A 10,710-nucleotide genomic window follows, 5' to 3' on the forward strand; every position below is an offset into this window, starting at 1 on the left:
ATTCAGTCAAACTTAAGAATTCTATGGTTCAACCTGTCAGTAACCTTGTCTATCTTGGTCTCCCTATAGGTTTATCCGCACGTCACACCCGGTACCTCCTTATTGAACATTTAACCTGCCGCATTTCCATTTCTTGTCCTCAGTAATTTCCTGCAAGTTCAAACTCAGCTGGCATTTGCTAACTAGCTTTTTCAATGCAATAGCTCTTCCTCATATTCTGTATGTTTCCACCTTTTGACAACTGTTAACTATTACTGAACACACGGAAATACGCTCAATCTTTTTCCGTTTTGCAAAATATTTACTCCACCTTCCACCCTGGCTAAGCAACTCAAAAATTGCCCGTCGGTTTAAAATTGCTGACCCGAATACTGCAGTAGCTAGAGCAACAGCTAAAAACAATAATAAAGTGAATATGACTGCCCAGGAATGGTATTCAATACTGTTTCAGTAGTCTGTGCCTCTTTTTTCATGTTTGTTTGTTTTCCTTTTTTCTCTATCTCTTTTGTTCCGTCTTGTATATATTAATTTTGTATTTCTGTGTCATGACCTTATATCGTGCAGTAATCTTTAAATTTTTTTACTAATTTATGGTTTATATCCGTCCTTATAACTCCTCTTTGCCGAAGTTGAACCATTCCCGAAGGTCGGTGTGGGCCCAGTAATTAAAATACTTTGTTTTATTTTTAATTTTGTGTCTTCGTGCTCAATGTGTATTTCCAATTTTTTGCTTTCGCTTGTTGCTCCGACTTTAGCTAGTCGATAGTCATAGTTACCAATTATATTCTGACATTTTTTTAAAAATAATTAATAATAGTCATTTTACTAATTGTTAAGTAAAACCCTGTCCATTCAATGTACATCAATAATGTGCATTCTGTGTCAGGAAAAATTCAACACAAGCTAACGAGAATCCAGTTTAAAACGGAGAGAATGTATAATCTTTAAACTAACTGTTAATTAAAGCGCTGTCTATTCAATGTACATCAATAATATGCATACTGTGTCGGGAAAGATTCCAATAAAGATGGTTAGCACAAAATGGAGCTTCAAAACTGTACACAAAAGAATTTAAAGTGAGTACAAAAAACTTTGATAAACGTATAAATATTTGTTCATATATATCTTTGTTACGTATTTACGAGACGGGGAAAAATTTCAGTTAGGGAGGGGGCTCCAACCCAATGCCCATCTCCCCTCCCCTTTGTATGGCGTTTGCTATCATCCCTAAATTGATTGGTATATGTTTTCAGATTGTCTGTTTTTTCTTTGCAGTTTACTCCAAGTCGAAAATCAATATTTTGTCTTCTCGCTCCGAAGTTTGATGTTCCGTCCTCAACCAGGTATGATATATGCATGAAAAATGTTGTTCGGAGCAAGATAGAGCACTTCGAACCAAATCGAAGGTCTCTCTTAGTCCCTCTTTCTACACTCAGGTATAATTTAAGCTTGGGTACAAGCTTTTAAATTTAGGTAAAAGATAGCTTTTGTCCAATTTGTTATTCGTTTGCACTAAATTGTTTTTTATTGGGAATGTTTTGGGTAGAAAATTTACCGAAGGGTCGCAATTTCTTTTTAGGTTGCAGGTCAAGAACTAGATGTATTGCTGTAATTCAGGAACGAATAACAACTTGTGCTCAAGTCATTAATAGATGTATCTTCTAGTTCAATACCAAACTAGCTCAAGGAAAATGCAAGTTTCAGGCCTTTTCCTTGGGCTCTTTTGGGCCAACTATCTGTTTAGAAGAAAAAACAGAGAAAAAACAGGCTGTTTTTTTTCCGAGAAAAAAGGCCGAGAAAAAAACATACTATTCTCCGAATTGCGTAGGAATAGGTCAAAACAAAGGATTTAAAGGAATTTTGAACTTAAGAGGGGGAGATAAGAGTGAAACCTTGAGTAAATTGGGGTGGAGAGGAGCATGTGCAGCTGTGTTTGCTTCAGGCGTTTTTGTACTGCAATGATTTGTTAGTAGTAGGAGTAGTGACAGTAGAAGCAAACCTTTTTCTAGTGAAGGTGTCTTCTAACAGTGATTGAGCCTCTATGCTTTTGTTGAATCATTGATAGATTTTTTTCACCTTTTTTATTTATGACCAGTAGCAAGCTCGTGGCCAGCAGACACAATAAGGATTGAAATGCTCAACGTTTTTCTCGTTAAAATCAGTAAGAAAATATGAAACAGGTGAGAAATATGACTGATCCCGTTCTAACCATCCTTTAAAGGTGTGCTTATTATTTCATACTGATACCGTTTTTGAGAGATTCATAGTTCTTTTTTGATATCCACTATAAATCTGTTTTGTAATTACTTTTTGCTATTCGCTCTCCATGTATTAATTTTGTGTCTTCTATTAAGTATATGTTTCTTCAGATGTTCTTCGATAAGTTTAGTATACGTAGACAAGACATCTAAAGTGAAAGGGCAACTTTTTAGGCAAATGGTTTGACTTTTTTGAGTTTAAACACAATTAATCTTGTGTCGCTGAGTGTCTTTTTAAATAGTATATATTATTATATTATAATTAATTCTTGAATTTTTTTTCTATTGTCAATTCACTCACCATGTAATAATTTTGCTTTTGTGATGTTGGATCTTTAGTTAACCACGTACTCAGAGATGATACACACAAACTGTAGAATTGGTGTGTTTTCCCCTAGAGCTTTAAAGTAACTCATGTTTGTATCTTCATTAAAATAAATCTGAAAAATCTTTGACCCGCCCCTCATCATTCCCGAAAGTAAACCCCTAGTTGCACTCTATTTTTTAAAGAAAGCATTCTTAAGGTATTTTTTCACTTACTAAGATCAACGATAGAAAATGTTTTTTACAGAAGTCCTTGAGAAAAAATTGACTATCGAAAAATGTTGCAACACTCTGTCACTCTCCTGCAAAATAATGAAATACAATAAACTGTTTTATTCTGGCTATTTCAAGAGGTCACATCCCACCTTGAAATAAAAAAATAGTGAAAAACAAAAGCTGATTGTGTGAATTTCTAAAGTTAGTATATAAAATTATAGTATCTTAAAAAGCTAGGAACACTCAGAAATTGAATTTCTAATGAAAAAGACCCCCATGTCCTCATAAGCAGCTTTTGGACGTAGCAGATCTCAAACTAAAGAGAAAAAACGTGAATGAAAAATCAGCTAAAACCAAATACGGCCTAAAAATTGAGAAGATACAGCTTCCATTATAGGTGTAGTTTTCTTTGAGAATTAGCAGAATGGTAAGGTTTGAATTTTTAAGGGAAAAGGATGCTCTTCAAAAATCATAAATCCCCTCTAACTATTAAACAATTAACTTGTATTTTTCCTTTTTTTTGAGGATTTCCGTACCCATCTAGTGGATCTTACTGGCTCAAATTTTATTAAATCGTTTTTCAATGTAGAGTGAAACTCATTAATGTCTGCAATCGAAGGATATGACAGCTTTTTTGACACTGATTTCTTCGTAAGATATAGGGATCCCTTATCGTCCACCATCTGATTGTCGTCATTTTCAAAGATTGCAATATAAGTGTGAAGGTTTCCAAGTATATAGTAGATATTGATTTTTGTACGCTTCAATCAACAACAACTAAATCTTTCCAAATATTTCATATGACATCTCTGACTTAAATGAATATGCCAAATCTTCTCGTCCTCGAACTAACTTCAATTTAATGGCTTCATTAACAGTGAGCTTTACAAAACTTTCAATTATTGAATTCAATAAAGAATGGACGTCATCTCCCACAGTATTCCACGTCAGATTGTTCTCAAAAAGTGCTTGAGTTCTCAAAAAGTCTAACTTTTTTAGAATTCTGGACGAGTTAAAAACGTCCAAATTGATTGATAGGTCTTTCAGTATCTGTAGCAGGTTTTTCGGTCAAAACCATGAATTATTTAAAAAACGAAGTTCACATAGTGATTTCTCATTCGAGCTTAACGATGATTTCAGTTTGTATAGTTACAATGTCATGATTGAACCTAGCTATTGATGTCAGTAAGTTCGAGTCCACACTATAAGAGCCAACGGGAGGTACCCTGTCCTACAACTTAGTAGACCCCTCGAGCTTGAAAAAAAACCTAAATGAAATAAAAACCAACTTAACATTTGGTCTTCAGTAGAACCAGAGGCTACCAACTTATTCCTATATTGTACAGAACTGAATGTGAATATCACCAAAATTAATGAACAACTTTTAGAGTAGTAACAATTCTACTAATCAATTTACAGTCAATATTTATATAAAATATCTGCCTCCCCCCTTAACATTAAAGAGACTAACTCCAACATGAGCATTGTACAAGAAGCAGAATACATGTTCATTGATCAGAACAGAAGAAAATATGCACCAGCAAACGTCCTGGAATTAAAAGAAGGCGTCTCATTCAAAAACTTAGCTTTACCTATCTATAACGTAAAAATGGGATCATAGATGTTAGATCTTTTCTATAAGAATCACAGCAACAAGATATTCCTAACTCATGTGAAACTCTGATAGGAAGCACAAAAAGAGAAACATTTATCAATTTACGAAATGATTTATGGTTATTTACTATACCCAAAAAGACAGTAGGAACCCTATCCTGCTACAATAATACAAAGAAAATTGACCCAAGTCATCAAACTGAACTACTCTTACATGACGTTGGAAAAATCGCCAATAAAAGGTTTTTTAAGGAATAAAAACCAAAAAAAGGTTTTTTAAGGAATAAAAAACCTTCATCTGGCCAGAAAGAGAAAATCATAGGCACAATACAATTAACGAAAATAAAGAAATACCACTATTCACTAATGAAGACCGAAGAATCAAATATTTGGAAAATCAGTATGGATTATTTCCACCAAATTCCTGGTACAATATTATAATTACCATATTTCTGGTATGTCTCATTTTCTAACAATACAAACACTACTAACCTTCAACTATGGAAAGCTCTTCAGGCTGAGAACAAAGCCCAAACATGACATAATTGATTCACTTAAAATGCATCAATTAAACCCCATTGCCCTCGATGATATTCAAGCCATCAGAAATGGGAGGATATAGCAATACACGAGAATTAAAAGGTCGTCTCGTGTATAGTCTAATATCCTGTCCCAAAAGTAAAGAAATATTGCTGATGTATACGAGTGGAGAGGCTATGACACAAAAAGTTCTGTTTCTTTTCGACATAATCATGCATCAGAAATATATTTGGCAGAAAATACATGTAAAATTAAGACCTCTAACATTTACCAGGTATGTACCCATTTTTTTTAACAGTACTCTTGTATTCACAGCCATAATTTGTAGTTAGCTGCGTAAAAATAATGCTTAAGATATTGCTCATTACTGATTATGTGCTATATACATTTTTGTTATAATAATGTTACATATTATTATTTGTCATTTTGCTTAATAAGAATGTGATTCTGCCAAGAAATGTTATTAGAAGAACTGGCATGCTATGCCACCGATTAACCATCCATTAAGGTCAAAACTCAAAACGAGTAACATCTATTGTCATAATCTATCAGCCACTGAAGAATGTCTGAAAAATCACACAACTGATATTTCTCACCCCAAACCTATTAACGAAGAAAAGAACGTACATACTATTATTCTACAATCATCTTTAATCCCATTCCCTTACGAAAACAGAAAAACCAAGTCAACCTAAGAATATTAAAGCTGAAAACATACACGAAAACGAACTGATATCATAATGATATCGAGTAAAACCTAAAGAAGTAAATTGAAGAAAAAAGACACCTACCAGACATTATATCGAACTCCGACAAGAACTATGAACATGAACAGATGGCCCGCAACTCAAATTAAATAGAAACCCAAAATTGGTAATTTCACGAAACGTCATGAAGATTGGAAAAGCACGACGTAAGCTCTAATTTTATGACTCATGAATCGACATACCAAGTAAAGTTTTGACAATTATCTGATTAAAATGACTCTTAAGACAATTACACAAATGTTAAAAACGTTTCAAACTTTAGCAAGCTTGTGAAGAATTTAAACAGTAAAAGTATTATGCGGTGACGAACTAAAAACTTATATTTATTTGGATGAACAATAGTACACCCGGTCAATTAGTGAAATGGGCAGAGACATGAAAATCGTGGCATAGGTGCGAAAGAAAGAGACATTACAAATTTAGTGATGGATAGTAAAATGATAGTAGATATATAAAATTAACTTGTGAAAAATTAGGTCAAATATGCCAGTAATGATTAACAGAATATTGCGAAACTAATGAGCATTTTTATTATGATGTAAATGTAATCTAATTGTTATGCTTTAATGTTTTTAAATACCTCGTGTCAATTGGAATTACGTTTGAATTATAGTAAATAAAATTACTTACGACTTTAAAAAAACGATTGTTATTCGGTATTCACAGTATAAACCTATATTTTTGTTATGTGTTTTCTATTAATGAAAGGTATAGGAGTATAATCTCAATCACCAGAGTTCTAGGAGTAAGGATAAAAATAATAAAAAAATATATATAATATACTACTGTAGATGTAGATCAATAACCATTCCGCGGCGAAATAATTACAAAAATAATCTTTAATAAACAATAACAAATTTTTTAAAAATACACATTTTATGGGAGATTAGTCTGAATGATGACAACATTATTTAACAATAGGAAGGGAACAGTGTGACATACAACCCTACGATCCCCCTAAGAAATTCAAGTTTCGAAATTTGTTCCTTTTCCAATCTGATCTTGCAACAGCGAAGAATAACATTCTTTCTTACCCTAGCCAACAAATACGATGAAAAAACTAGTTTTTATAAAAGTCAAAGAGCTTTGGTGACCTCGGTGCACTCCACAAAAAAAGCCCTCGTATCAAGATGAGGACCAAAGTCGTGACAAAGCAAAAAAAGAACTAAGAGAAAATGCTTGTTAATTCCATAAAAGGATAGTGTATTATCAGATTGAAAAATACCAGTTGTAGTGAAGAGACATGATACCCTTATTACAAAAGGTCAAACAGCGCAGAAAAACAGGATATATGCACGAACGAAAAGCTTTTGTGGTGAGGAAAAGTTTAGGTTTGGAACAGTTGCATTTTAGCGCAAGTACTTGTAACCCGATACTTGCTTATATGCAAATATAAGCAAGTATCGGAAAACGTGAGTGCATTTGACGTTGTGTGTTTAGTGGAAACTTGGCATGACCCCAACGAGCCGCTACTGTTTGACAGATTTTATGCAGAAAAAGTTTCAAGAAGAGAGTCGTCGAACAGAAGGTATTACGGGGCTGTTATTGCCCTTCTAAGTGTAAAAGTGTGTAGAAATACCAGAGATTAAGTAGCAAGTCGGATAATATAATTTGGGTCAAAGTTCTTTTTTCTGAAAGACGGCAGATAGTGATCGGATACGTTTACTTACCACCACAGAACAGTTCCTACACAAATGAAGATATTTGGGATATTCTGGAAAAAGAGATTGAAGAAATGAAATTTAAATACCATGACCATAGTTTAACGCTATTGGGAAACTTTAACGCGTACACCAGCGTGAAAAAAGAAGTAGTGGATATCAGTGATTTGTGAGGAAGTGGTTCCAGCTCCTAAGGCTTACGGGATTACAAGAAGTAGCATGGATGAAGGTAGGAAGTTGAATATTTGGGGGAAAATGCTTTTGGATCTTTGTGGAGAAAAATGGGCTAGTTATATGGAATGGGAGGTTTGGGAATGATATGGGTAAGGGGGAATTTACGTGTTTTACGAGTGCTAAAGGGAGTGTTATTGATTATGATGGAAGTGTTACTGGTGGATGTTTCCCTCGCGATGGATGTTAGAAATGTAGAAGTTCTCCCCTTTGTGGGTTCAGACTAAGGGGAGAACTTCTTTTCCCAGTTTTAATAGAAATCTTGCAAAAGTTTCCGACGAATGTTCTACAAACACAGCATAGAAGTAATTTCCAGAGAAAATAAATTTTAAAAAGAGAAATGTCGAAATCAGAATTACACAAAAAGGAAGAAAGATTACTTGATAAGAAGGTTCAAGAGGAACTGAAGGTCTTGAAAGAAGGTAAATTACCCGTCGATTAGATGATCGACGGGCTAAACCGAATTATTCATGAAATAACGCCTAACGTGTCCCCTGAGAGCGAGCGAAAGGAATTTTTTGATGATGAATGTTTAGCAAGGAAAAAAGAGTTGATGCAAATAGTAGAAAAGTGAAGGCCCTCAAAGAGAGCCCCCTAAAAGTGACAGTAGTTCTCCATATGAAAGCTATCCGGGGAGATTAGAAACAGTTATTGAAACAGAAATAAAAGAAAAGCGGAAATAAGGGATATAAAACAATTATCGGAGTTTTAAAATGAATGACATGAAAGTATTTTGGAGGAAAATTCGAAACCCTGAGAAAAGAAAATCTACCCAACAAAAACGCCCGGAACCACAAACAAGGCCACCATATTTTGAAATAGAAAACGATACAGCACCTCTTGGAGTGCTAAATTCTATCCCGATGGAGGGAACTTGTTTCCCGCTCCAAGAGCATGACTAGAGTTTGCTGGAGGAAACAACGGAGGAGGAAATAAAAAACATTTTGAAAAACCAGAAAGCACAGCGCCGGGGCTGGATGGAATCCCTATTATGGTATATAAGAAGTTCGCACTGTCATTCGTTCCCATAATTGTCCTCATCTTCAATGCAATTCTTAGCACATATAAATGGCCCGAAGCATGGAAGATGTCAGTAATTTTGCCGCTTTTCAAAAAGGGAAATGCGGAGGAAAACTCCAACTATAGACCCATATCCCTAATACCAACGATGAGTAAAGTATTTGAAAAAATATTGATGTGAGACTGTTAAAATGGCTTGAAATATACAAAAAAATTAAAGAAGAGCAAGGAGGCTTCCGGGCCAGATACAATACAGCGGACAGAATGTTTGTACTGCTTGCCCTTTCTGAAAAATATGGAAGAGGAAAAAATTAATTTTACGTGGCTTTTGTAGACCTCCAAAAAGCTTTAGATAGCGTGGATAGGGAATTACTGATAATGGAACTAATTAAAATTGGACTACCAGGTCATTTTGCACAGCTGGTAGCTAATATGTATGGAAGTACAAAAACAGTCGTTAGAGTGTTTGGAAAAGGAGTTTCAAGGATATTTGAAGAGACAAGGGGTGTTAAACAAGGAAGTGCCCTGTTACCTCGGCTATTCGGAATATTCGTAAACGACATTGTAGAATTCTTGGAGAAAAGATGGGCACCAACCGTTAAGCTCGGCAACAGAACGATTTCGGCTCTGCTGTTCGCCAACGACGTGGCATTAGTAACGAAAACAGCTCGTGAACTACACATTTTAATTGACCTGATGGCAGAATACCTTGAATCGAAGAAACTCCGTCTAAACCTTGGGAAGACGGAGATAATGATCTTCAATAAAGGAGGAAGAAGGAATTTAGTTGAGAACGAGAAATTTCGGTTCAAAGGACAAGAGACTAAGGTAGTGAAAAGGCGAAATATCTGGGATTTACCCTGACACCTAACTGCAGTTGGAAGGAACATGTGAGCGAAATGTCAAAGCGAGGGAAAGCAGCAGTGGGCGCAATATTACGTATTGACCTAGTGAAAAAGTCCAAGTCATTAAAAATGTTTAAGCAAATATTTGATTTGAAAATTCAACTGGCAATCCATTACGGAGCTGAGGTATGGGGCCTGGAGGCCGTGGAGAAGCTAGAATCAGTCCAGTTTAGATACTACAAAAGACTTTTCGGGCTGCACCAGACAACACATAACCAGCTAATCAAAGGAGACATCGGCATCTTCTCACTGAAATTGCACCGGCTTTATCAAGTATTTAAGTTTTGGCTGATATTAACCCAACTTCCTGAGGACCGATTGGCTAAACAAGCTTATAATGATTTGCTTCGAATTAATAGGAAAACCACTTGGACTCAACAAATCAAGAAATCTCTTGACAAACTAGGTTTCTCTTATTTGTGGACGGCAGGAAACGAACCCGGAAACACACAATGCCTTCCAGAAATTATGCAGAGATTGAAAGACCAAGAAATACAAGAGTGGGGTTGTTTAGTACGTTCGTCGGAAACACTGAAGGAATTAAAAGACATTTTAGGGGAAGAATATTATTTTAAGGTAAATTTACCTTTTAGATATTTAAAATCATGGATCCAGTTGAGGGGAAATTGCCTTCCAGTACATAGTGAACAGGATAAAAAAAAATAAGGGTACAAATGGTAAGTGTGGGTATTGCGGAAAAGAGGATAATAATTTAGCCCATTTCCTCATGGAGTGCTGGGAGCTTGAAAGTCTTAGGGATGAAATTTAGGGGGATCATCGGTTGGTGCTGCTTTCTGATATCCTGAGGTCTTCGATGCCTGGAAACATATGCAAAATGGCACGATATGTGGAAAAGACGAGAGAGGCTCAGTCGAGCCCGAATGAATGAAAATAAGTATTGTTTTATATTGAGTGTGTGTTTTGTGCAGTGTTGTATTATTAAATCATGTTATGTATGGCCGTAGGGCTCAAATAAACTTCTTTCTTTCTTTCTTTTCTTACTTTCTATCCGGTCTTTGATTTTGAAGTGCCTTATCAGACAATTTGTATGTAAGTAATGAAATAAAACCATAGTTTATTAATCGTCCATGTTTATGAATCCAGACACAAGACACAATTTCCATGGTCTTTAGATATGCTCTCAATAGAATCTATAGGATAAAGGAGACCCCCC

At 35.2% G+C, this 10,710-nt stretch overlaps 2 protein-coding genes across 2 annotated transcripts in view; one reads left to right on the top strand and one right to left on the bottom strand.

Moving 5' to 3' along the window:
- The window catches only part of LOC136034274 (alpha-1,3-mannosyl-glycoprotein 4-beta-N-acetylglucosaminyltransferase A-like), a 53,293-nt gene extending 48,343 nt beyond the window's left edge, over positions 1–4,950 (bottom strand). The window contains exon 1 of the mRNA XM_065715414.1: positions 4,905–4,950. Within this exon, the coding sequence (XP_065571486.1) occupies positions 4,905–4,950 (46 nt within the window). The remainder of the gene's footprint in view (positions 1–4,904) is intronic.
- A 3,001-nt stretch (positions 4,951–7,951) lies between these two features.
- Positions 7,952–9,495, top strand: LOC136034275 (uncharacterized). The gene is made up of 2 exons (XM_065715416.1): positions 7,952–8,033; positions 8,966–9,495. The coding sequence occupies exons 1-2, from the start codon at positions 7,952–7,954 to the stop codon at positions 9,493–9,495; spliced, it is 612 nt and encodes a 203-aa protein (XP_065571488.1).
- Positions 9,496–10,710: the final 1,215 nt, after the last annotated feature.

This window comes from Artemia franciscana, chromosome 13, assembly GCF_032884065.1.
Source record: "Artemia franciscana chromosome 13, ASM3288406v1, whole genome shotgun sequence".
NCBI classification, from domain to species: domain Eukaryota; kingdom Metazoa; phylum Arthropoda; class Branchiopoda; order Anostraca; family Artemiidae; genus Artemia; species Artemia franciscana.

What these genes read in the sequence shown, in the direction of transcription:
- LOC136034275 (XM_065715416.1), top strand. Translation starts at nt 7,952, where the DNA reads ATGTCGAAATCAGAATTACACAAAAAGGAAGAAAGATTACTTGATAAG. An exon ending in ACTGAAGGTCTTGAAAGAAG is followed by an intron (nt 8,034 to 8,965) that starts GTAAATTACCCG and finishes TGGCTTTTGTAG; the next exon opens with ACCTCCAAAAAGCTTTAGAT.